The sequence below is a fragment of the Hyperolius riggenbachi genome, chromosome 4 (genome assembly GCF_040937935.1).
Source record: "Hyperolius riggenbachi isolate aHypRig1 chromosome 4, aHypRig1.pri, whole genome shotgun sequence".
NCBI lineage: Eukaryota > Metazoa > Chordata > Amphibia > Anura > Hyperoliidae > Hyperolius > Hyperolius riggenbachi.
In genome coordinates this window covers 362,078,408-362,106,003 of record NC_090649.1, presented here as the reverse complement: position 1 = coordinate 362,106,003, position 27,596 = coordinate 362,078,408, and the positions used below count along the sequence as shown (strand labels likewise).

The 27,596-nt window shown below is 41.6% G+C and overlaps 1 protein-coding gene across 5 annotated transcripts in view; it reads left to right on the top strand.

Moving 5' to 3' along the window:
* Nucleotides 1-27,596, top strand: part of VIT (vitrin) — a 437,052-nt gene that overhangs the window by 357,768 nt on the left and 51,688 nt on the right. For all 5 annotated transcript variants that reach the window (XM_068231965.1, XM_068231964.1, XM_068231966.1 and 2 more), the window contains one exon: nt 8,404-8,499. In XM_068231965.1, the coding sequence (XP_068088066.1) occupies nt 8,404-8,499 (96 nt within the window). The remainder of the gene's footprint in view (nt 1-8,403; nt 8,500-27,596) is intronic.

Below are 27,596 nucleotides of genomic sequence, written 5' to 3'. Positions count from 1 at the left end.
CGACACCGCTGAGCTCTGGGGTGATGGCACTTTGGTGGTGGCGGCCGACTGAGTTTTAAGTGTAGTGCCAGAATCAGAGCAGGAGGAGGAAGATATGTCACGCTTCCGTGAGGAAGCTGAGAAAGATGAGGTGTTCTGTGTTAAATAGTCACCTACGTCCTGACAATATTGGGGGTTGATGGCACGTGCCTTCTTCTGAACACTGTACTTTGGTCGAGGGCCGCATTAAATCCCGACAGCGCAACCTCGAACAGACCTGCCAGGTGACCTGCCTCTGCATTTCGTTTTGTCCATATTGGGGGGGATGAAGTGAAAGGTATGCACTGACTTGACTAATACAATGTGCAGTCACACAGGTGCAGTTAACAGGTATACACGGAGTGGTATATCTCACTGAAAAATAGATCACAAGAACAAGATTAGCTCTCAAAAGAGCTGTTGAGGGGTGCTTTTTAGCAATAAGAATCAGCAAGGAGCAAGCTAAGAAGCCTACAAGAGCCTAACTAAGCTTTCCCTATAAGTCTCTGCACAGCAGCTCTCCCTTCTCTAATTACTGCAGGCACACGAGTGAGTCCAATGCCTGACGCTGCCTGCCTTTTATAAAGGGGGGTGGGGCTCCAGGAGGGATTGTAGCCTGACTGGCTACAATGTGCCTGCTGACTGTGATGTAGAGGGTCAAAGTTGACCCTAATGATGCACTGTGGGGGCGAACCGAACTTCCGGAAAAGTTTGCGGTTCTCCGCGATCGCGAACCCCGGAAGTTCGACGGGCCATCTCTACTTCTGACCCGCACTTCTTATTTTTTTTTTACCCTCTTCTCGCAAACACTCAGCTGTGTTAACAACGCTTTGTCCTAACTCTAAATTTGGCTTATAGGAGGCTTAACCTCCTTAGCGGTAACCCCGTGTGTGACACGGGGTAAGCCGCCGGAGGGTGCCGCTCAGGCCCTGCTGGGCCGATTTACTTAATTTTTTTTTTTGCTGGACGCAGCTAGCACTTTGCTAGCTGCGCCAGCACCCCGATCGCCGCCGCCGCGCGCCCGATCGCCGCTATCCGGTGCGGCGCGCGCCCCCCCCCCCCCCCAGACCCCGAGCGCTGCCTGGCCAATCAGTGCCAGGCAGCGCCGAGGGGTGGATCGGGTCTGCCAATGACGTCCCGACGTCGCTGACGTCGGTGACGTCATTCCGCCCCGGATTTCCTGATCGCCTATCGCCGGAGGCGATCGGCGGGGCTGGGGGGTTGCCGCTGAGCAGCGGCTATCATGTAGCGAGCCCTCGGCTCGCTACATGATTTAAAAAAAATTTTAAAAAAAAAACTGCTGCGCTGCCCCCTGGCGGTATTTTTCATACCGCCAAGGGGGTTAATGAAACTTTGCTAACGGATAATGAAATTGTACTGGAGGTGGAGGAGCAACTGTCTAATTACTTTCAACTAAATGATACAGCCCATATTAAGCCTGACATCCTCTGGTTGGCTCATAAACCAACCATACGAGGCCAACTTATAAAAATAGCTTCGCATAAGAAAAAATTAAAAACACAGACCCAGCTCAATCTCGAGCATAAACTTTCCCAACTCCAAAGAGCTCATGCATCCTCCCCCACCAGATACCTATATAAACAAATACTGGATACCCAAAACCAGATTGAGATTCTCCTTTCGGCTCGGACGGAAAAGGCTATCAGATGGACTAAATCAAAAGTCTATGTACAATATAATAAGCCCAACACATGGCTAGCTAAAAAACTCAGACAAGCTCACTCTACTAATAAAATTTTGCAAATAAGAAATAGACAAGGAGAAATCACTTCAGACCCCCTTAAAATTCACACCGAATTCGCAGACTATTATAAGTCCTTATACTCTGCAAAGACCGCCAACGCGCCGGAACCCCTGACTAACAACTTTTACCGCAACCTTAAAATACCTGTCCTCCTGCCTGATAAGGCCGCGGCCCTAAACATCCCAATAACAGATCAGGAGATTTTCTTTGCCATTAAAAAATTAAAAAATGGAAAGGCTCCAGGGCCTGACGGCTTTTCAGCTATTTATTACAAAAAGTTTAAAAGAGTCCTTATACCCTATCTTAAAAAGATCTTTAACTCCATTCTAGAAGGCAAGACCCCGGCCTCTGAGTTCCTGCAATCTACAATAGTTGTTTTCCCCAAACCTAAACGGGATCCCCTTGACATTAAAAATTTCCGACCCATATCACTTTTAAACCTAGACTACAAACTCCTAACAGCAATATTGGTAGCCAGATTAAACAAGGTCCTAGGCCCCCTTACACACAGAGACCAAGTGGGCTTTGTCCCACTCCGCCAGGCGCCTGATAATCTGAAAAAGGTAATTAATCTTCTCCACAATGTTAGAGCACATAAGACCCCTTTTGCCTTACTATCCCTTGACATGGAAAAGGCATTTGACACAATAGACTGGCCCTTTATGCATACCACTTTGGCCAAGGCAGGCATCGGAGGCTCTTTTCTGAATGCGGTCAAGTGCCTTTATTCCAACCCAGTTGCCCAACTTAAGCTCCCTACAGACTCTCCAACTTCTATTCCAATTCAGAGAGGTACCCGACAGGGATGTCCTCTATCCCCTGCAATATTTGCATTAATAATTGAACCCCTGGCCAACAAAATTCGCTCAACCCAGGATATACAGGGCATTAAAATTAAAAACGTAGAATACAAAGCTAATCTTTTCACGGATGACCTGCTATTAACCCTATCTTCTCCACATACATCTATCCCAAACCTTCTTCAGGTAGTTAAACAGTTCGGCCAACTCTCAGGACTCACTCTAAACATAAACAAATCGGAAGTCCTGTTTGCTAACCTGTCTAAACATAGTGCAGAAGCACTGGCCACAAAATTAGGACTATCCTATCAAGCAAAATACATTACCTACTTAGGCATCAAAATTACAACAAACCCAGCAGATCTCTTTGCTCTAAATTATAGGCCGGTTCTGTCTGAGCTGAAGGGAGACCTACAAAAATGGAACTCTCCGTCGATCTCCTGGTCTGGTCGCATCCATTCTGTGCGAATGAATATATTGCCCAGGATCTTATATTTATTTAGAACCTTACCTATACAGGTAACTAAAGCTTCCCTAAAAGATCTACAAATCTCTATTTTTAGGTTCATTGCTAACAATAAAAAAAGTAGAATCAGGCAATCAGTTATGTTTCTCAATAGGGAAAGAGGAGGTCTCGGTGTCCCTGATCTCTTTAGCTACTACAGAGCAGCTCAAATTGCCCAATTGGCTCAACTACATGATGTGCATACTAGGCCCTTGTGGGCGGACATTGAGGACGACTTATTAGCCCCAATTGACTTGGCGGCCCTCCAGTGGTCTCTACTAGTGTTGGGCGAACACCTGGATGTTCGGGTTCGGGCCGAACAGGCCGAACATGGGCCAGATGTTCGGCATGTTCGGCCCGAACGCCGAACTCAATGGGAGTCAATGGGACCCCCGAACATGCCCATTTTGGGGGCCCTATGGGGTCGCAGGCATAAGGGGGGAGCATGCCCCGGTCGCGGGGGGGGTCGGAAATTCCCCCCACCCCCTCCGCTAGCGCTCCCCCCTCCGCCCGCTTCCCCATAAAAAAAGTTTAAAGCAAGTTCAATAGTACCTGGGCTGGTGGCACTGGCTGGCAGTGGAGTGAGGAGGAGGAGGAGTCCGAGTAGCAGAGTGACGTTGAGGCCGGGCAGCGGGCGGTTCAGCGCTAGTACCCTTGTGGTACTTCCGCCCTTTCTCTGACCTCACGTCCTCTGCGTGATGACGCATACGAGGACGTGAGGTCAGAGAAAGGGCGGAAATACCACAAGGGTACTAGCGCTGAACCGCCCGCTGCCCGGCCTCAACGTCACTCTGCTACTCGGACTCCTCCTCCTCCTCACTCCACTGCCAGCCAGTGCCACCAGGTACTATTGAACTTGCTTTAAACTTTTTGTATGGGGAAGCGGGCAGAGGGGGGAGCGCTAGCGGAGGGGGTGGGGGGAATTTCCGACCCCCCCCGCGATCGGGGCATGCTCCCCCCTTATGCCTGCGACCCCATGGGGGGCAGTATTCGGCCGAACAGGGGCCCTGTTCGGCCATGCATTCAGCAGTTCGGCGAACCCCGAACAGTTTGGCCGAACACCACCAGGTGTTCGGCCGAACTCGAACATCACCCGAACAGGGTGATGTTCTGCAGAACCCGAACAGTGGCGAACACTGTTCGCCCAACACTAGTCTCTACACCTTTCACCCGCAAAATATAAAAAAGTGTCACCTTTAACAGCCCACTCACTATCTATCTGGCAGAGACTAAGATTTAGCAAAAAATTACAATCTGAGGTACCACGCCAGCTCCCATTATTTGGAAATCCAGATTTCCCGCCGGGTTGGGACTCCCGCCCCTTCCAGTGGTGGATATCCCATAATTTAATCACTTTGGAAAACTATTTAGTAAATGATCAGCTCCCAAACTGGTCTATATTTCGCTCTTTTACCTCTTTTCCCCCTGGGGAATACTTTAGAGCGTTACAAATCTATCATTTCTTAAAGAGTACCACGCGTATGGCACATATTTCTCCAGCTCGTACTACATATGAGCATTGGTGCGCTCGGAGACCTCTGGAGGGCGGACTTATTTCTTATCTTTACTCAATAATATCACAACCCCTGGAGGTCGATAAAATACAGGCAATGAGAGCTTGGGAAGAAGACCTAGGTCAGAGCCTCACCATACCACAATGGTCCAAATGCTGTCTTACACTAGCAAAAGGGAGTAACTATTTTTCTCATATCGAAACTAATTACAAGATATTGCATCGCACTTATATTACTCCCCACAAATTACACATCATATCTCAAGATAAATCCCCTCTGTGCTTTAGAGGCTGTGGTCAGGTAGGGGATCTACCTCACATATGGTGGTATTGCCCTATAGTAAAAAAATATTGGGCCAAAGTAGCCTCAGCTATAGGCACGGCCCTTGAGACAGAAATAGCTCCTGACCCTTTTCAGCTTCTGCTAGGACATAAGCCCCAGAGGTGGAAATATCCTCATCACAGACTTGCCCAACATGTTGCCAAGGCAGCCCGCTTACATATAGCACGTCAATGGCTTAAACCCACTCTATCTTTTGATCAGGCAGATGCCATAATAATGAATATTCTTATCTCAGAAAGACTGTTGGCAATAGTCAACAACACAACTCTGTCTTTCACAAGAACTTGGCAACCCTGGCTCGCGGCCACGACTTCCCTGGGCTTGAGGTCCTGCGCCCTCTCATTCTAGGGGCTGTCCCCACCTGCACAGTTGACAATAAATTAGATCAATAGAATTACCTGCTTATTCGGTTTATGTTTATTTTTTTGTGTTTGTATGTTATACTGATTGATTGAATTTACGCCCTTTGTTAAGGGACTTTTACAAAAAGCTGTAAGTTTTCACTGAATTTCTTCTCAATAAAAAACTTTGAAACTAAATTTGGCTTATAAATGTTAGTATGACAGCGCTCCTCTTCTATTGCTTTGCACCTGCAGAGTCAAAGAAACCTAAACATAGTGCATTACTGTCGGATATTTATGCCACCATAAACACTCCCAGTGCCATAAAGTGCATTCACTCGTGCTCCACTGTGGAATATTTGATAGCGAAGACTCAAAAGTGGACTAGTTGCTGTGGAGAAACATTTATTGCAGTGGGCGCAGTTTGCATAAATTAGTCTAAATTTGGCTTCATCAAACCTCTCCAGATGTTGGGGAATTTTAGCATCATGGTTTGCGTTATCTACCAACTAATATTTAATTTGTAATACAAGTATACACCACTTTAAATAAACATGAAGCTTCCACACAACTTGGCCCACAATGCCCCCTGAGCTTTGCATGCATCTTCATTATTATGCTCAAATTCCACCTTCTGACATGCACTTCTTATTATTTTTTGTTATGAAGTATCAGTGCATTAAAAATAACTGTTATTTTCAGAAGGTGGCAGCATCTGCTATATGATTATGCCTTATACATCACTTAGAATATATATTTTTTAATTGCTTGGTTAATATAAAAAAAAGAATAAAAACAGCTTCACACTCTATAATGATGCTTAAGTCTGTATAATTACCGCTGCCGAGATTTATGCCCCTAACAAAGCACCAGCTTACAAATCTTGTCAAAGCTGCCAGCATGGTGGGTAGCGGATAGCATTCTCGCTTTTCAGCATTGGACCTGGTTCAAATCCCAGCCAGGGCACTGTCTGCCAGGAGTTTGTATGTTCTTCCCTTGTATGAACATGGGTTTCCTCCTGGCACTCCGGGTTCCTCCCATATCCAAAAAATATACAGATAAGTGAATTGTCTACTCCCTAAAAAATAAACTACAATTGGACATATGACTGTGGTAGGGATTACATCGTGAGCCACCATAGCTGCAATGTACAGGTGCGTGGTGTTCCAATTTTATTCCTGATTTGCTACCAATATATTTATTGCAAAAAGTATGCGCATGCAATGTACAATGTTACTTTATGCAAACTTACCATTAACCAATTAAGGACCACAGGCTTTAACCCCACCCTCCCAGTGCAGTGACCAGGCTATTTTTTGTTTTTGTTTTTTGCAAATTAGGGCTCTGCAGCTTTAATGGCTTGCTGCAGAGCCACAGATTTGTGCACACAAATGAATCCCCCCCCCTTTTTCTGCCCACCAACAGAGATTTCTGTTGGTGGGCTCTGATCACTGCTGCAGGCAGTGTTTTTTTTTTATAAATTAATTTAATTATCCTTTTTTTTTAATTATTATAAAATTTACTATTTTTTTATTTATTTTTTCCCCAGCCCTCCCTCCCTACCCCCGCCAGCCAATGACAGTGATCGGCTGTCATAGGCATCAGCCTATAGGCTTGATTCACAAAGCAGTGCTAACAGTTAGCACTCTGGTGAAAAGCCCCTTATCACGCCTAAACTCAGTTTAGGTGTGATAAGTTTAGGCATGATAAGTTTAGGCGTGATGAGTTTAAGCACCAACTGGGTTAGCACCGCAGTGCAAAGCTGATCAAAAGTATTGCTCTAGCAAAGTCTGGTGCACTTCGCATAGAGTTTAATGGCGCTGATTTGCGTGCGGTACTTTGCGCGCAATCTAAACTTATCTAAATTTATCACACCTAAACTTATCATGCCTAAACTTATTACACCTAAACTTATCAAGCCTAAACTGGCTTTTCACCAGCGTGGTACAATGGTTATCACGCCTAAAGGCTCTAACTGAGTTAGCACCGCTTTGTGAATCGAGCCCTATGAGAGACGATTGCTCCTGAGCCTCCAGAGGGAACAGCAGAGTGATACAGCTGTCCCTAGTACAGAGCTGTTGTAGATCGCAGTGTAATTAGATGGCATAGATACAGTAGATACAGTGTCAATAGATGGCGGTTTCACCGTCTAACAGTCTCCTAGAGGCGATCGCCACTTGGAGACTGATGACGGAGTGAAGCTCCAGCAAAACACGCTCCAAAGACTTGACGCCAATATGCTTTACACAGTCCTGGGGGAACTGCTGCGTTCACGCCAATCGGCATGATGCGGTCGTAAAGGAGTTCAGTACACTATATTTAGAGGCCGAACTAAGGTTTTAATAGTTTCCTAATTACAACATACTTAAAGAGAAACTCCGACCAAGAATTTAACTTTTTCTCAATCAGTAGCCGATACCCCCTTTTACATGACAAATCTATTCCTTTTCACAAACAGACCATCAGGGGGTGCTGTATGGCTGATATTGTGGTGAAACCCCTCCCACAAAGAAATTCTGAGTACGTAATCTTGGCAGTTTCCTGTCTGTAAACCTTGCTGCGTTGTGGGAAATAGCTGTTTACAGCTGTTTCCAACTGCCAAAAAAGCCAACAGTAAAAATGTCACCATGTAATAAATGTCAGAATGTAAATCAGGGATTTAAAAGATTTTACAATGGGCAATCACTGCCTAAATCATTTATACATAATTATTGTAAAAATGAAGCAGTTTTTTTATTACATTATTTTCACTGGAGTTCCTCTTTAAAAATACTCTAATACAATATTACTTCTTTTTCCCAACCACAACATCAAAATATTGAAAACTGAGAGTACTTTCTTGTGGTTATTAAATAGGTCATGCACATTTTGTGTTAAGCTACAGTATTCAAATGCTAGTTATTCTTCATGAACCTTTAGACTGCTCAGTGATCATGCAATGATCTACCCATGAGTAGCTGAGGGCATTGTGTCACCAAATCATGTGCTTCCATTATTTAGAATGGTTAGTTAAAATGGCCTAACTCCAAAGTTGACCTGTACCTCATTAGCTAGCTATCCAGTAATACCATAATTACTACAGTCATCTAAATAACTGAATTTTGTTTTTTGCTTCTAGTTCCAGCTCCCGTGCCGGTTAAGCCTGTTCTGCCTGTTAAGCCAGAAGTTAAAGCAAATGTAGAAGTAGATCCATGGCGAGGATTCTCAGAAATCGGTATGTGTCTTATATATAAAATAATGAGATATTTGTAATACTGCCGTATTTTATTAAACTATATACTGGTTAATGGACTTTTTTTATTCCGCCCAAAACATTTACAATGAAAGGTAAACTAAAAACCTTCAGATAATAAGCTACTAAAATACCCTGGAATAACATGTTCCACCATATAATGAGCAATTTAAGCACTGTTTATGCCAGTGAGAAGGAGAAACGGTCAGTTCGTCAGTCAGTGGCAAGTCAGTCAATCTATGGCAATTCAAACCAGTGAAGAAAAACACAAATTAATTAATCCAAATGAAATAAACATGATTTGAAAGATAAAATTCATCAGTGACTGTAGAAAGCTTCAGCTCCTGTGTACCTGTAATTAAGGCGCTGGGAAATTTGGGCGCAGGATTAAGCCGAAAAACGGCTCACCCTGATCCTGCAAAAGTCCCGGCGGCGTTATTTACTATTCCCCCTCCAGGCTGCCATGGACTGTGGGGTAAGACGTAATTCAGCTGCCAGCTATTGCTGAATTATACAGTTTTTATTGTAATTTGGGCTCCTTCTCTTGACGGCGCCCAAATTACTGACTGAGCACCACTATAGCCGTAATTCCCATTATGGCCTATGGCGGCGCCTGGTGCACCCAAATTTCCAGTGCCGTTTTTGCCTGACTCGTAGCTCCCATCATCAGTAGTATAGCACTACTAGGACTGTAGGCAGTACTATGCTTTAACTGGGTTGAAGTCTACTATTTCAACAATGTCATTGTTACTTATTAATAAATACAATTCTTCAAAAAGTTGATTTAGTTTCAAAGTTGAACCATTACTGATTTAATTTTAAATGATTATTTTTATTTTATTTGAAGGATTTAATTTGGTAAAGGGAGCGTCTCCATTTTCTTGTAATTCAATGAACAACTTTCACATTTTATAATGACTCATTACTACTGGTATATGTCATATTATTAGCTACTATTTTGCTTGTCAGCGATTGGTTGATATATGAAAAAAATGAGGTGTGAGAAGCAGGAAATGCATTATATTGAGTGGAAAAAGTGAAAAGTGGTGTTGTTTGTCATAATACGCAAACATATTTAAAGGGGAGCTTAAAGAACATCTGAGGTGAAAATAAGCTGATGAGAAAAACAATTGTACCTGTCTTGTCTTTCTCCTAAAAATGACTTTTTAGATATCCCACTGTTTTATTCTAAATTTAAATCTAGTTTTTAAGTTTTTACTGTTTCATTGTCTCTGCTCAATGACACCTTCATTGAAGTATGCCTGAGCTCAAATCTATGAATTATTGACCCTTTTTATCTCTGTTCTGCTCTCAGAAGCCATTTACTGACAAGAAAGTATTTTATAGCTGTAATTACTTATCAGTGAGGGTTATGTTATAGTCTGACCCAGTCTGACCTGGTCCTGACCCGGACAGAAACTGTCACTTGCATACTTGATTTTTAACTCTTTCAGGCAGAGAAAGAAAAAAAGGAACACAACATAGTTATTTGTGTGCTTGGCACTGTACATAGACATTTCTATCTCTTCATGTCACATGTCACCTCGGTTGTCCTTTAAGTGACATGTGACATAATGAGATTGACGTGTATATACAGCACACAAATAAATATGCTGTGTTGCTTTTCTTTTTTCTCTGCCTGAAAGAGTTAACATTCAGCTCTGCAACAGCTAGTTTTTCTCCAGTCAGGCCAAGTCTGACTATGGCCTCCTTCCTTGATAAGAAATTACACCTTTCCTGGCAGAGAACTGAGCTTCTGACAGTAGTAAATAGATTAGCAAGAAAGGCTGGCACCACAACAAAAGTAGTAAAAGTAAAAATAGCTCTTTATTAAGCAATCATTAAAATGACAGCATTGTCAATAAAAATTAGGCTCTGGGAGCCTAATTTTTATTGACAATGCTGTCATTTTAATGATGGATTAATAAAGAGCTATTTTTACTTTTACTATTTTTGTTGTGGTGCCAGCCTTTCTTGCTGAACGATATATGGACCCTTAGGATACTGGGATCCAAGGCTGAGGAACACAAAATATTTCTCCTTATTTTGAGAGTGCTCCTCCACTTGCATTGATTATCATTAATAGTAAATAGATTAAAATATTAATACTGTAGTTCATATATTTTAGAACTCAGAGTAAGGGACATACTGTTTACTTGAGCTAAGACAAACAAAAAGTCTATTTTGTTTTTAAACATAACATAAAACTATGGGATATCTAAGTCATTTTTAGAAGTATCAAGATGGATACAATTCTTTATTGCATCAGTTTATTTTCACCTGAGTTTCACTTACTAACTTTCTGTTTTATGAGCATGTCTTGTGGAGGTTGTAAGGTAACAGTTTGCAAAAACAATCACAAGTATTTCCATTTTCTAGTTTTTGTTCTGTAACTTTATGTTATAGCATAATACAAAGTTTAGTGGTCTCCACTTGGGAACAAGAGATTTCTAACTTCTTTGTAACAGTATAAGATAGTATCAGACTAAAGGGGCCCATACACTGGTTGATATCTGTCATTGATATCAATGACAGATATCAACCACATATCTGTCTTTGGTAAGGCAGAGTTATTAAATGCTTTCTTTGTAAAAATGTCCACAGCGCTTAAAAGATAGATATCTTTAATGATCCAAATTCATAAAACAATGATAATTGATCCTAGGCCACAAGTAAACTTATAGCACCTTCCCCACTCTGCACAAACATTCAACTCTCACACCACTCGCTCTGTCTCACTGCAGTGAGTGCGTGTAAAAATGCTGTAAAAATAGGGATCCCAGTAAAGAATCAAAAAAACCAAAGTTCCACAGGCACATGAATAAAAGGTTCAAGTTATAGGCGTCGCACTGATTCCAATGCAAGTCCCAGTCAGCCTGCCTGCCCAGCAGTAGCTGACCCAAAGTTCAATCTTCAGTCAATTTTGACAATAATGTTGCTCATACGTTACCCTCCTGTATTGGGGCAAGATCACGGCTCCACGTTCTGCCTCAATCCGTCACCCGTTTGGCCAGTAACGTGGTTGCGGAGAGGCTAGTTGTATAGCACTGTCGGGGCTAAATTCCGGATAGATGCAAGTCCGTATGCGGAAGTGAAACGCTCCACAGCGGTGGATTAGTTTTTAGTGACGTCACTCTAACGTGCGGCGCAGGGTTGCTGACGTTTCAAGGGGTACGCCCCTCTTCCTCAGAGCTGTCCATTCGCCGCCAGTCCACTGCTTATGAGTGTCCACTCCTCCTCAGAACTCCGCCCCTTCACCATGAAGATTAACCAGCGTATTGTGACTTCCTCATTCCTCTGTTAGCACGTAGTATAACCCCTCTGCATTACACGGAGGTAGTCACTGATATTTGTTTGATACTTGACATTTTCTTAGCATTTCTCTGGCATTTTTAACGTTCCTTAGCATTTTCTCAGCATTTATATAGCCTTTTTATAGCGTTTTTCGTCAGTTAGTAGAATCTCATTCTTTGTTTAGTGCCATATTAATGGCATAATGTATAGATGAAAAACAACCTATATATTCATTTATTCCAGTCTAGTTCTCACAGGAAGACTGTTCTAATCCTCTTACTTTGTCATAAAAATTTGATTGTAACAATAATTATAAAAATATTTGTAAAAATATGTATACATATAATCCTACTAAAATCCACATGTCCACAATTCTCACATCAATCTTAAAGCACTCCTCCTCCATTTTCAACAAATGGCCTAAAAAACACATTTGATTGACATCAGCCTAAAAAAGCATACATTTCAAAGTCACAATTTAATCCTTTTGGGGTCATAGTATCCATTTTAAAAATCCATGCAGATTCTGTACGGGATAATTTTTTAATATAATCCCCTCCTCTCCATTCTCTTTCTACCTTCTCCACACCACAGAATGAGGAGCCCCGTATTTGGCAGTTATGTACCCTCTTATAATGCATAGATAGCGGATGTTTTTCATAACCTCTTGATACATTATAAAGGTGCTCCCCCATTCTTTTCTTTAATGTACGTTTTGTGCGCCCTATATACTGCTTATTGCACGGGCAACTAATCATATAAATCAACCCCTTAGTAGAACAAGAAAAATTGCCCTTAATCGGAAATGTTTCCCCATTATGGAATGAAGTGACCTCCTGTGTCACTCTCAAACCTCCAGCTGCCTCACACATCCAACAGTCTCCACATCTTCTAAATTTTCCTCTCCTACGGTTGGACGGACAAGGGGGGTTGGGCACTGTAGGTGCTATTATTTGCCCCACATTGGTACTCCTCCTATAAATAATTCTAGGAAACTCCTCCAAATGTTCATTTAATAACTCATCCTCTTTTAGTATTCCCCAATATTTATTAATGATTTTCTTGACCTTCCCGGCCTGTTCACAGTAATCCATAAGGAGGGCTGGGCAAAGATCCAATCCGGTGACTGGGCCCCTCTTTCCTGTCAAGAGTACCTCTCTGTTCATCGTATCAGTTTCTTTTAAAGCTGTTTCTAACAGATTATCATCATACCCCTTTTCCCTGAAACGTTCACTTAAGACACCTGTTTCCTGCATAAAATCTTCTGGCCTGGAACAGTTGCGTTTAAGACGGAAAAATTGACCTTTAGGTACATTTGTAAGCCACCTAGATAGGTGACAACTGTCAATATTAATGAAACTATTACAGTCCACTGGCTTAAAAAAAGTTCGCGTATGGAGCAAATCTGCTTCTATAAAAACGGTAAGATCCAAAAAATTGACCGATGATTTGCTATGTTCAACAGTAAATCTAAGATTATACGTGTTAATCCCAATCTCCTTTAGAAAAATCTCCAAAGATGGGGCTCCACCCCTCCAAATAAAAATTACATCATCAATAAAACGTCGCCAGAATACGAGGCCCGCGCCAGAGCACACAGCCCACCGGTCAAGGGTATACGCCTCCCAGTGGGCCATGTACAAATTAGCAAACGCCGGCGCGAACCTCGTACCCATGGCTGTTCCAGTGCGTTGAAGATAAAATGCGCCATCAAAGTAAAAGTAATTATGTTTAAGAATAAACATCATACTTTCTAGTATAAATCTCACTTGTTCATCTTTCAGCCTTTCATCTCTCCGAAGAAAATATTCTGTTGCCAATATGCCCATATCATGCTCTATGACCGTGTATAAAGAACTCACGTCCAGAGTGCATAATATGTCACCTCTAATCCATTCGACCTTCGCCAACTCCCTTAAAAAGTGGCCCGTATCTTTCAGATAGGCCGGGGTTAACACTACCTGTTTTTGTAAAAAACCATCTACATATTTCGAAAGATTGGCAGTCAGAGAACCTATGCCCGATATAATCGGGCGGCCTGGAGGGTTTATCAATTGTTTATGCACCTTGGGGAGATGGTAGTATATTGGTATTCTGGGGTTATCGTTCATTAAAAACTCATATTCTTTTCTGTTTAGTATCCCCACCTCCTTCCCCCTGTCTAATAGATTCTTTAATTCTCTCTTGTATTGATTAGTTGGATCCCCTTTCAGGGACTTATAAGTACCTTTGTCTGCGAGTTGCCTCTCGGCCTCTGTCATATAATCTTCCAACCCCTGAATGACCACCCCACCCCCTTTGTCTGCAGGTCGTATTACTATGGAATCATCTTCTCTCAATAATCTCATAGCCCTTCTCTCTGTGTTAGTTAGATTATCCTGTATTCTATCCTTAGTGTTTATTCTTTTGAGGTCTCTTACAACCATTGTTTCGAAAGTCGTCATAGCTTTGCTATATTCATGGCTGGGAAAAAAACACGATTGTGGTTTTAGATTTGAATGGCAGAAATGCGATTCATTATTGGTGCTCTCAGCACCTTTAACTTGTTTCATAAAATGTTTCTTTAGGCATAATTTCCTCATATACCTTTTTATGTCAATAAAAGTACTGAACTTGTTGACCTTCGATGAGGGGGCAAACTTCAAACCCTTACCTAATATAGTGATTTCCGGCTCTGTAAGAACCCTATTACTTAAATTGTAAATCCCCATTGATACAGGGTCTATTGTAGGAGAAAGTTTAGAGGATATTACTCTTTTGATTTTTTTTGGAGTGCTTCCCTCCTCTCCGCCCTCTAACGTGTTTCTGTTTCTTTTGCCCTTCCCTAAAAAAGGCAGCATAGTGGTCTGATTTTTTCCCTCTTTATCACTCAATTTCTGTTTTTCTCTGTTTTTACTGCTGCCTCCTAGTGAGCTTCTCGATGGTTTTCTTTTAATCCTAATATTCCACTTTTCTCTTGATTGGGGGAACCCAACATTAAAGTAGTCCTATAGTCCAGAAATTGGGGTTTGGATTTACGTGTTTTCGGAGTTTTTGGGCTCGTTGTCTTATTTGGAAGAGTTCCCACTGATAGTGCTGAATATTTGTTTTGTAATTTGATTGTATTTGTACTGCTTACTTTTGGAATAGCCCCCTCTAGATGTTTATCTCTCGGGGGATTCTGTATTACATCTAGTACCTCCCTCTCTTGTTTGGAGCGGTTTTCTAGGGACAACTTCTCCCTCTGAACTGCCTGAACTTCCAAGGGCTCAGTTCCCATGGCCTGCAGGCGGGGTACAGACCCAGATGGAACTCCTAAAATATTCACGTCCATCTCGGTCTGCGACCTCACCAAATCACAGGCCAAGTCGAGCTGCACCTCCGGATCCACCTGAGAGGATCCAAAACTCACAGCTGCGCCCACAGTTGTCAAACCTGGCGGATTGTTGTTTTCAATTACATCCACCCTGGATGGCAACCCGAGGGCGGTATTGGCTGGTTGCTCTGTCACCCCTCCAGTGACCCCCTCCCCATCCTTAATCGTAGCTATTTCAACAATATCCTCCAAGGGGTTGGATTCTTCCACCCTCTCACTCATCATCCCATCTCGTTGAAATTTCTTAGTTTTCCTCTTAATGATATCCTCCTCCAACAATGTTAACCTCACTTGGATATTAGTTTCCATGGTCTTATATACTTCAGATTCCTGATATTGTTCTAGATCTGTATAGGCTTTCCTAATGGCCTCCCCGGATTCCAGTAATTGAATCCTGCGCACTTCCGATAGGAACCCCAAAACCTGCATAGAGAAACCATGAAACATCTTGTCCCATTCTCTCTGATTATCACCATATTGCAAATCTAAAGATAAATTTCTGTATAGGGCCAAACCGACCGGACATTTGTCATTCTGAATATATTGATCAAGTGTGTGAATTTCCCAAAGGTTTCTTGTTTCTGCCATGAGTAATTTCTCTAAAGATCTGCATTGGTACTTGATAGTTTCTGCTTCAAAGCCACTGTTTTGAATAGTAAGTGAATCCTGTGCAAAAAATTGTTCCAGTCGTGAGTATCTATCACGCCTGTATTGCCATAGATTTGCACTAATGGCTATGGATCCTTCCATTTGGCTGCAAAGTTGCACTACTTGAGGAAATAGTAAAAACTTTAAACTTTGAGTTGCAGCTTGCGCCAATTGGTTTAATTCAGCAGCTGATTTGGACCAGGCGATCCTCAAAAACCTCAATGTTAGATAATTGTAAAAATGTCCACAGCGCTTAAAAGATAGATATCTTTAATGATCCAAATTCATAAAACAATGATAATTGATCCTAGGCCACAAGTAAACTTATAGCACCTTCCCCACTCTGCACAAACATTCAACTCTCACACCACTCGCTCTGTCTCACTGCAGTGAGTGCGTGTAAAAATGCTGTAAAAATAGGGATCCCAGTAAAGAATCAAAAAAACCAAAGTTCCACAGGCACATGAATAAAAGGTTCAAGTTATAGACGTCGCACTGATTCCAATGCAAGTCCCAGTCAGCCTGCCTGCCCAGCAGTAGCTGACCCAAAGTTCAATCTTCAGTCAATTTTGACAATAATGTTGCTCATACGTTACCCTCTTGTTATTAAATGAACATTTGGAGGAGTTTCCTAGAATTATTTATAGGAGGAGTACCAATGTGGGGCAAATAATAGCACCTACAGTGCCCAACCCCCCTCGTCCGTCCAACCGTAGGGGAGGAAAATTTAGAAGATGTGGAGACTGTGGGATGTGTGAGGCAGCTGGAGGTTTGAGAGTGACACAGGAGGTCACTTCATTCCATAATGGGGAAACATTTCCGATTAAGGGCAATTTTTCTTGTTCTACTAAGGGGTTGACTTATATGATTAGTTGCCCGTGCAATAAGCAGTATATAGGGCGCACAAAACGTACATTAAAGAAAAGAATGGGGAAGCACCTTTATAATGTATCAAGAGGTTATGAAAAACATCCGCTATCTATGCATTATAAGAGGGTACATAACTGCCAAATACGGGGCTCCTCATTCTGTGGTGTGGAGAAGGTAGAAAGAGAATGGAGAGGAGGGGATTATATTAAAAAATTATCCCGTACAGAATCTGCATGGATTTTTAAAATGGATACTATGACCCCAAAAGGATTAAATTGTGACTTTGAAATGTATGCTTTTTTAGGCTGATGTCAATCAAATGTGTTTTTTAGGCCATTTGTTGAAAATGGAGGAGGAGTGCTTTAAGATTGATGTGAGAATTGTGGACATGTGGATTTTAGTAGGATTATATGTATACATATTTTTACAAATATTTTTATAATTATTGTTACAATCAAATTTTTATGACAAAGTAAGAGGATTAGAACAGTCTTCCTGTGAGAACTAGACTGGAATAAATGAATATATAGGTTGTTTTTCATCTATACATTATGCCATTAATATGGCACTAAACAAAGAATGAGATTCTACTAACTGACGAAAAACGCTATAAAAAGGCTATATAAATGCTGAGAAAATGCTAAGGAACGTTGAAAATGCCAGAGAAATGCTAAGAAAATGTCAAGTATCAAACAAATATCAGTGACTACCTCCGTGTAATGCAGAGGGGTTATACTACGTGCTAACAGAGGAATGAGGAAGTCACAATACGCTGGTTAATCTCCATGGTGAAGGGGCGGAGTTCTGAGGAGGAGTGGACGCTCATAAGCGGTGGACTGGCGGCGAATGGACAGCTCTGAGGAAGAGGGGCGTACCCCTTGAAACGTCAGCAACCCTGCGCCGCACGTTAGAGTGACGTCACTAAAAACTAATCCACCGCTGTGGAGCGTTTCACTTCCGCATACGGACTTGCATCTATCCGGAATTTAGCCCCGACAGTGCTATACAACTAGCCTCTCCGCAACCACGTTACTGGCCAAACGGGTGACGGATTGAGGCAGAACGTGGAGCCGTGATCTTGCCCCAATACAACGTATTGGGGCAACGGTAACGTATGAGCAACATTATTGTCAAAATTGACTGAAGATTGAACTTTGGGTCAGCTACTGCTGGGCAGGCAGGCTGACTGGGACTTGCATTGGAATCAGTGCGACGCCTATAACTTGAACCTTTTATTCATGTGCCTGTGGAACTTTGGTTTTTTTGATTCTTTACTGGGATCCCTATTTTTACAGCATTTTTACACGCACTCACTGCAGTGAGACAGAGCGAGTGGTGTGAGAGTTGAATGTTTGTGCAGAGTGGGGAAGGTGCTATAAGTTTACTTGTGGCCTAGGATCAATTATCATTGTTTTATGAATTTGGATCATTAAAGATATCTATCTTTTAAGCGCTGTGGACATTTTTACAATTATCTAACATTGAGGTTTTTGAGGATCGCCTGGTCCAAATCAGCTGCTGAATTAAACCAATTGGCGCAAGCTGCAACTCAAAGTTTAAAATGCTTTCTTTGCTTCTGTCTTCACAAAAGAAACATCACTGTTGCAAACTACAGAGGCGGAAGAGTCTCAATCTTCTAACTGTAATATTAAATACTTAACGCAGGAAGAAGTGAAGGCAAGACTAAATAAATTAAAAATAGACAAGGCACCTGGCCCGGATGGCATGCATCCTCGGGTCCTAAGGGAATTAAGTTCAGTTATAGATAAACCCCTTTATCTTATCTTTTGTGACTCTCTTGCAACTGGCAGAGTCCCAGTGGATTGGCGTACAGCCCACGTTTTCCCATTATTTAAGAAGTGCAAAAAATCTGATCCAGGAAATTATAGACCTGTAAGTTTAACATCAGTTGTATGCAAACTATTTGAGGGGTTACTAAGAGATACTATACATGACTTCATAGTAGAAAATAATCTTATTTCTCAGCATCAACATGGGTTTACTAAAGGCAGGTCCTGTTTGACTAACATGCTCAGCTTTTATGAGGTAGTGATTGCTAATATGGATATTGGGAATGCTGTAGATGTGATATACTTGGACTTTGCAAAGGCCTTCGACACTGTTCCTCACAAAAGTCTGGTGCAAAAGTTGAGGATGCAAGGACTGGGGAAGAGTCTGTGTTCATGGATAGGGAACTGGCTAATGGACAGAAAACAAAGAGTTGTGGTCAATGGAGCGTACTCAAAATGGGAGACTGTTAGCAGTGGGGTCCCACAGGGGTCTGTTCTGGGTCCAGTGGTCTTCAATTTATTTATTAATGACCTAGTAGATGCAGTAGTGAGCAATGTTGCTATTTTTGCAGATGATACAAAATTGTGCAGAATCATCAACTCTCAGGAAGATAGTGTCATATTGCAACAGGATCTGGATAGGATGGCTATATGGGCACATACATACATGGCAGATGAAATTCAATGTTGACAAATGTAAGGTCATGCATTTTGGACATACTAATGGTCTAGCACCATACAAAATAAATGGGATACAGTTGGGGACATCAAACTTGGAGAAGGACTTAGGAGTACTCATTGACAACAAGTTAAATAATCGTACTCAATGCCAAGCAGCTGCAGCTAAAGCTAACAAAATTTTGGGATGCATTAAAAGGGAAATAAAAACTCGAGATGCTAGCATAATATTGCCCCTGTTTAACTCTCTAGTAAGGCCACATCTGGAATATGGAATTCAGTTCTGGGCACCACATTACAAAAAAGATATTGCAGTTTTAGAGCAGGTGCAGAGACGAGCAACAAAATTGATGCGTGGGATGGAAGGTCTCACTTATCGAGAAAGGTTAGATAAACTGGGTTTATTTAGTCTAGAGAAAAGACGCCTTAGAGGGGATCTAATTAACATGTATAAATACATCAGAGGGCAATATAATACCTTGGCAGATGAGCTTTTTGTCCCTAGGCCTTCTCAAAGGACTAGAGTACATGATCTGCGCATGGAGGAAAAACGTTTTAGCCATTTATTTAGGAAAGGGTTCTTTACAGTTAGAGTGATTAAGATGTGGAATGCATTGCCACAGGAAGTCGTTATGGCAAACTCTATACCTGCATTTAAAGGGGGCTTAGATGCTTTCCTTGCGTTGAAAGACATCCATGGCTACAATTGCTAGGTAATGCCTAATGATGTTGATCCAGGGATTTTATCTGATTGCCATCTGGAGTCGGGAAGAAATTTTTCCCTTTAGGGGCTAATTGGACCATGCCTTGTAAGGGTTTTTTCGCCTTCCTCTGGATCAACAGGGATATGTGAGGGAGCAGGCTGGTGTTGTACTTTATACTGGTTGAACTCGATGGACGTATGTCTTTTTTCAACCAAAATAACTATGTAACTATGTAACTATATACAGCCGTTTCGACTGCTCTGATCGAATCAGCTAGAAATCGATGCAGCAGGAAGCATGATCGATCGACCGATCAATTTCCAACTGATTTCGATCTATTTGCTCGATCGCTCCAGACGGAAAATCTAGGTCGATCGGCTGCTGGCAACAGATTGATGGCTTAAAGTGTTGCATTAGATCGAATGGCGCAACACTGCATTTCAATTGATTTTCAATAGATTTAATTCAACAATATATTGGAAATCTGTTCCTTGTGTGTAGCACACATCAGATTGGACCTGACAGGCATCTGACAGGAATCTATCTGATGGTTGAATCTGTTGCAAATCTATACTGCTAGCAAATAGCAACAATCATTCAATAAAGTTAGACAAATAAAAAAGTATTTTTTTATCCCCAGTTAAGTTTTACCCCAGCATAGCCAATAAACCCACTGCTAACCCCTGCAATACCGATACCTGTTTATAAACTTGTAATGACTGCCACCTGTAGTGATCGGATGCAATTGTTATTGCGAAAGTTGCCTAGTGATGCATCTGTACAGCACTAGGGCCCTCTCATCCCATTGTTGCAGACGCACAGGGTGGGGATAGCGGTCCACCACAATGCTAAGCTAGTAATAAAATATTGCATATGGGGTATCATTTTAACCGGGTATGTCATGTGAAAATTATGAAGAGTGAAAAATGAAAAATGTGCCTATTCTACATTTATGTCTAATTTTTCCTCATAAAATAACTATAAAATAGTTTTGGGGAAAAAAAATATTACCCAAAGAAATCCTAGATTTGACACAGATGAGGGGGAATTAGACAGGCTAAATCTCTAAATACATGCAGGGTGCGTTTCTCTCTGTTTTCCTTCTGTCCTGTGCAAGAGTTCAGGTCCATGTTAAAGAGACACTGAAGCGAAAAAAAAATTATGATATAATGAATTGGTTTTGTAGTACGGATAATTACTAGAACATTAGTAGCAAAGAAAATATTCTCATATTTTTATTTTCAGTTATATAGTTTTTTTTTTATAACATTGCATCATTCTCTAATATTTGCAGTTTACACACTACCCAGCATTCTAAATGATTTTAAAGAGCAGGCCAGTGAACTGTTCTCTGCAGAAAAAAAAAACCAATACAGTGGCAGACACTTGAGATAATAAGCTTCAGAAGACAGAGCTCTCTGCGACTCAAAGTCATGGAGCTCAATGGCTCTTTTGCTTAGATAACAACTGGAGTTTCTTAACTCTTCCTGTAATAGAAACAACATTAGACTCATATTGCTGCTCCTAATGTTTTATATTTCTTAGCTGTACTACAAATACAAATCATTATATCATATTTTTTTTTTGTTTCAGTGTCTCTTTATCCACTCTTGGACCACTCCACGTCAATTAGCATGGACGCGGCGGCAGCCCCAGGACTGCCTGTGCCATTTGCCAGGCAGTCCTGGGGGCAGAGATTCCAGGGGATCACATGCGTCGATGCACGCACATCCCCGCTTGAATGACGGAGATCCGCTCCGTCATCAGGCTCCCAGTGGTGATCGCCGCTAGGAAACTGTACACTGTACAGTGCTGCGATCTTTGGCAGCGCTGTACTGGGGACAGCCGTATGACATGGCTGTTCCCTCTAGAGGCTCAGGAGTGATTAGCTGTCATAGGCTGATGCCACAGTGTTTGGCTAGTGGGGGGTGGGAGGGAGGGGTGGATGTTAAAATAAAAAAAGAAATTTTTAGAAAATAAATAAAATAAATATTGTTTTAAAAAAGCATCCTGGGAGCGATCATAGCCCGTCCAACAGAGAGCTCTGTTAGTGGGCAAAAATGAGGGGGGGGTGAATTCACTTGTGTGCTGAGTTGTGTGGCCCTGCAGCGAGGCCTTAAAGCTGCAGTGGCTTATTTTGTAAAAAAAATAGCCTGGTCTTTAGGGGGGTTTAAGCCTGTGGTCCTCAAGTGGTTAACCTTCTTAGCGGTAATCCCGAGTCAAGCACGGGATGGAAAACCACAGAACAGGGTGGTAATCTGATGACTCAGTGAGTTTCATGCAGGAGCTGCTGCAGACCTCTCTGAGGTATGTTTTTCTTCTTGTTTTTAGGGTCTAAAAGCTTATGAAAAAATTGCGCGGCTTTTAGAACCTAGATCTGGAAATAATAATAATGCCAGGGAGTTTAAGGGGTAAAAACCGAACCAGTTAAAATAATAATAATGAAACAAGAAATTATAATAAAAAAAGCAGAAATACAATCTTGTTTGTAAAACCTGGTTGCTGTTTAAAATAAAAATACAATACATTGATTATTTATTGTTTTATTCAAAATCTATATTTATTTTAAATTTGACGGTCGCATCATGTTTCAAAAATATTTGGACAATCAAAAGACTGTGAAAATGTAAGAAAAAAAAATGGAACAACCCACAACTCACATAATTACATAGTTACATAGTTATTTGGGTTGAAAAAAGACATACGTCCATCGAGTTCAACCAGAAAACAAATTACAACACCAGCCTGCTCCCTCGCATATCCCTGTTGATCCAGAGGAAGGTGAAAAACCCTTACAAGCAGAGCTGGATTAAGACCACACAGGGAACCAAGCAGAGCAATAAATTTGGGCCCCCCTTCCTCAGCTACCCGGTTGAAAGGATGCCCCCCCAGTATAGGTGACCAGATGTCCCTGTAGTATAGGTAGTTGGATGTCCCCCTACTATAGGTAGTTGCCAGATGTCCCGCCAGAATAGATAGCAAGACAACCCCTCAGTAAAGGTAGCCAGATATTCCCCCAGTATAGGTAGCCAAGTGATTCCCCCAGTATAGGTAGCCAGATATCAGCCCCCAGTATATATATAGACAGCTGTCACCCTCCAGTATAGATAGTCAACAGATGTATGGCCACTTTGATTCCCCAATGGTTCATCCCTCTCCCTCCCACTTATGTCCTCCCCTTCACCACCATCTCTACTAATCCCTCAAATCTGCCCCTCTCCCATCTCGGATATCCCCTCCTCCTTTACCAGACCACAATTTCCCTCAGTCAGGTAACACATCTTTACTGACCTCCCTCCTGGCACCATGATCCCTGCCACACTAATGCTAATTTCCGACGTTTCGGTACCCCTCCTTCCATCACTGTTTTCCCCCCCCTAACCCCCCCCCCCCCCCCCAACATCCATGCCTTTTTGGTGGTCATTTTACTATAGTATGAAACCCTATTGGCCAAATCCCTACTCAGTACTGTTAGGTGGAAAAGCCATTATGATTAGATCATAGTGAAAGAATCTGCCTGTAACAATTGATGCATGTATGGCCAGCTTTAGATTATGGTTTCTAATAAAAACCGTACCTCAAATTACACCTCCCACAGAGTTGCAACGACATGGAGGGGGAATAGTATTTAACGACGCCAGGGAGTTTAGTGGCAGCAGGAAGAGCAGTCATTTGGCGCTCCCAGCGCCCAACTCACCCACAGCAAACAAATTCTAAGGGCTCAGACACACTATAAGCGATTTTCTGAGCTCTTTTAGCCATCAGAGCTTTCTAAGAGCTTTTTAAAAAAACACTCAAATTGACTTACATTTAAATCATGGGAAAATCGCAATTGTGGTAAAATCGTTCAGAAAAGCACTTATACTGTGCCTGACCCCTTATGCAGAGACAGGGAGAAACAGTGAGGAGAGAAAAGCTGAAAAAGAGAGTGAAAAAGGTATTTGCCTCACCGGGATTGCACTTTTATTTAGCTTTCCTGTATGACACAAGAAGCTACAGCAAGCACTAGGGGAGAGGGAAACAAAGGTGAATGAGGGAGGGCTGGTGCACACCAAGAGTGATTCTGAGCATCTTTCAAATCGACAACGATTTGAAAAGCGCTTGGCTAATGTTACCCTATGAGGGTGTTCCCACAGCAGCGTTTTGATTTTTTTCAAAATTGCAAAGACGCTACATGCAGCATTTTTTTGAGCAATTCATTCAAAAATTGCTCTGAAAATCACTTCACAAAATCGCACTCGCAAATTGCTAGCCATTGCTATTGCGATTTTGGCATGCACTAGCCCAGAGAGAGGAGGAGTGAAGAGAAATTGAGAATAGCCTGAGATGGAGCAAAGAACTTATCTGTATTGCAGTTCCACGTCACACAGAGGCTACTTTCCTGTAATAGAACTCCTGTCCCTGCCAGTGTCTAACACAAGTCATAAAGCAGACCTGCTGGAGTCTAGGGACTGTCAAAAACTTTTCAACTTGTTTAACACCTTATCCACACATGCAGTCATTATAACAATGGGGAGAGACCAGACAGATTTTTGCCCACAGACCCTCCAGGGAAGCTCTGCATCATGCTGTGTATATTTACCAGCTTGCCTGCCCTCTAATTGCACTTTTATCAGCTAGCCTAGTGTTTTACATTGCCTTACAACAACAAATCTGAATACACCAGACACTGGACCAGCCCTAAATCATTGAATGAAAGGACCAGGAGGGAGAGAACACTGTCTGTATGTGTCTAATTGTCCATATCACAGAGAGCATTCCTGAAGACTGTTTTTAACGGACTATAAAGAGATACATAAACAGGGGCAATAAATCTTTATTGGGGCTGCCGGGGCCCCTGACCTTTCACTAGATCAAAGCAACTGCCTCTGTTGCCTGGTGGATAATCCGGCTCTGCTTCAAAGGCATGGTCCAATTAGCTCCAAAAGGGCAGAAAATCCCTTCCCGACTCCAGATGGTAATCAGATAAAATCCCTGGATCAACATCACTGGGCATTACCTAGTAATTGTAGCCATGGATGTCTTTCAATTCAAGGAAAGCATCTAAGCCCTCTTTAAATGCAGATATAGAATTTGCTATAACTACTTCATGTGGCAATGCATTCCACATCTTAATCACTCTTACTGTAAAGAACCCTTTCCTAAATAAATGGCTGAAATGTTTTTTCTCCATGCGCAGATCATGTCCTCTAGTCCTTTGAGAATGCCTAGGGACAAAAAGCTCATCCGCCAAGCTATTATATTGCCATCTGATGTATTTATACATATTAATTAGATCCCCTCTAAGGTGTCTTTTCTCTAGATTAAATAAACCCAGTTTATTTAACCTTTCTTGGTAAGAGAGACTTTCAATCCCTCGTATCAATTTTGTTGCTCGTCTCTGCACCTGCTCTAAAACTGCAATATCCTTCCTGTAATGTAATGTGGTGCCCAGAACGGAGTTCCATATTCCAGATGTGGCCTTACTAGAGAGTTAAACAGGGGCAATATTATGTTAGCCTCTCTAGTTTTTATTTCCCTTTTAATGCATCCCAAAATGTTATTAGCTTTAGCTGGCTGCCGTGGCTTGGCATTGAATATGATTATTTAACTAATTGTCGATGAGTACTCCTAAGTCCTTCTCTAAGTTTGATGTCCCATCTGTATCCCGTTTATTTTGTATGGGGTTATATCATTGGTACGACCAAAATGCATGTATTTACATTTTTCAACATTGAATTTCATCTGCCATGTATGTGCCCATATAGCCATCCTATCCAGATCCTGTTGCAATATGTCACTATCTTCCTGAGAGTTGATGATGCTGCACAATTTTGTATCATCTGCAAAAATGACAACATTGCTTTCTACTGCATCTACTAGATCATTAATAAATAAATTGAAGAGCACTGGACCTAGTACTAACCCCTGTGGGACCCCACTGCTAACAGTCTCCCATTTTGAATAAGATCCATTGACCACAACTCTTTGTTTTCTGTCCATTAGCCAGTTCCCTATCCATGCACACAGACTCTTCCCCAGTCCTTGCATCCTCAACTTTTTCACCAGACTTTTGTGGGGAACAGTGTCAAAGCCCTTTGCAAAGTCTAAGTATATCACATCTACAGCATTCCAAATAAAGTGTTCACTACCTCATAAAAGCTGAGCATGTTAGTCAAACAGGACCTGTCTTTAGTAAACCCATGCTGATGCTGAGAAATAAAACTATTTTCTACTATGAAGTCTTGTATAGTATCCCTTAGTAACCTCTTAGTAACTTATTACATTAATTAGCAACAGGTCAGTAACATGATTGTGTAAAAAAAAAAAAAAGCAACCTAAAGATGCTCATGCTGTATGTTATAGGACAATCGACTGACCTATCAATATTTAGAATCAATTCAAAATAAATGAGTCGATCGAACATGAATCGATTTTTTGCCCATACGCTAGGGTCGATTTTTGTTTTCTTTTTTTCCACCTTTAATCGCCTGGAGGCTATTTTGGATCACAAAATAAGTACCCTGATGAATCAGATCGAATAAAGGTTGATCGAATACATAATGAAAAGCTCTAGATTTTTGGTCCATCAATTGAAATAATCTGACATACTCGATCGATTCATTTAAAGAATTTGATTGAATATCGGCCGGTAAGAATCGATTCTACAGCAAAATGACAACTCGATTTTTGATCCATTTCGACTCATCTATCAATTTTAACAAAGTAAAAAATCAACCAGTGTATGGCCAGCTTCAGTCTCTCAGAAGGGAAGTTGAGAGGAGGACAACTTTCTGTGAAACACTGCATGGGCAGATTGTTTAAGGTGGCCATATGTCCATACATCTAGCGATGATGGGCAGATTCGACCAAGGGACAGATCTTTAGCTGATCAAATCTGATCAGAGAGAGATCTGCCAGCTGCCCATACACCACAGGCCAATGCCTGATCGATTTCAGCACATACGCACCCACATTGTGCTGGCAGCCATGTGGGGCGCACATATGTGAGGAAAAGTGCGGAGATGGCGCCAGTGGCGGACACCGACAGGTAAAGAATTAATGCACAAGCACCAGGGGGCAAATTTTATACTAGGGGACAGCTGCAGGGGTTCTGTCACGTTCCCCACTTGTCCTGATATCGCACACTGTTAATGCTGCACACCTGATTGAACACATCTGCCTGACATCTTGCAGCATGTCTGACCGATACATGCCACCAATTTCAGCCCGAAATTGGTTGCATCGGCAGAAGCCATGTTCATTCATTAAAATGAAAGCGTATAAAGTCAAAACCTACAGCTTGTTATCTTAGAATCCTGTTCTATGTACACAGAATAAAGTGTGTGGGGACACAAAAAACACGCATATCCGATTCTACCCCCATAGTCGCCAAAATTAAACATTTAAAAAAATAAAGAGTGTCAAAGTGACAGCACCCAAAAAAAAAAAAAAACATAATCAGTTACCTTGTGGATGCTTTTTTATTATGTATGCTATGAGTGGATATCATGGTTATTTTTGCAAATGTTAGCTTGTAATTATTGATTACATATAAACAAACACAAAATGAGAAAAATACAACTTTACTTCCAAGTAAAATATTGTCACCATATATTGTAATAACCAAGACAAATGGGCAAATAAAACGTGGGTTTTATCTACAGTAGAACTTTTTATTTTCAAACTATAATGGTTGAAACCTGAGAAATAATTACTTTTTAAATTGGCTTATTCCCTTTAAAATGCATATGCAATAAA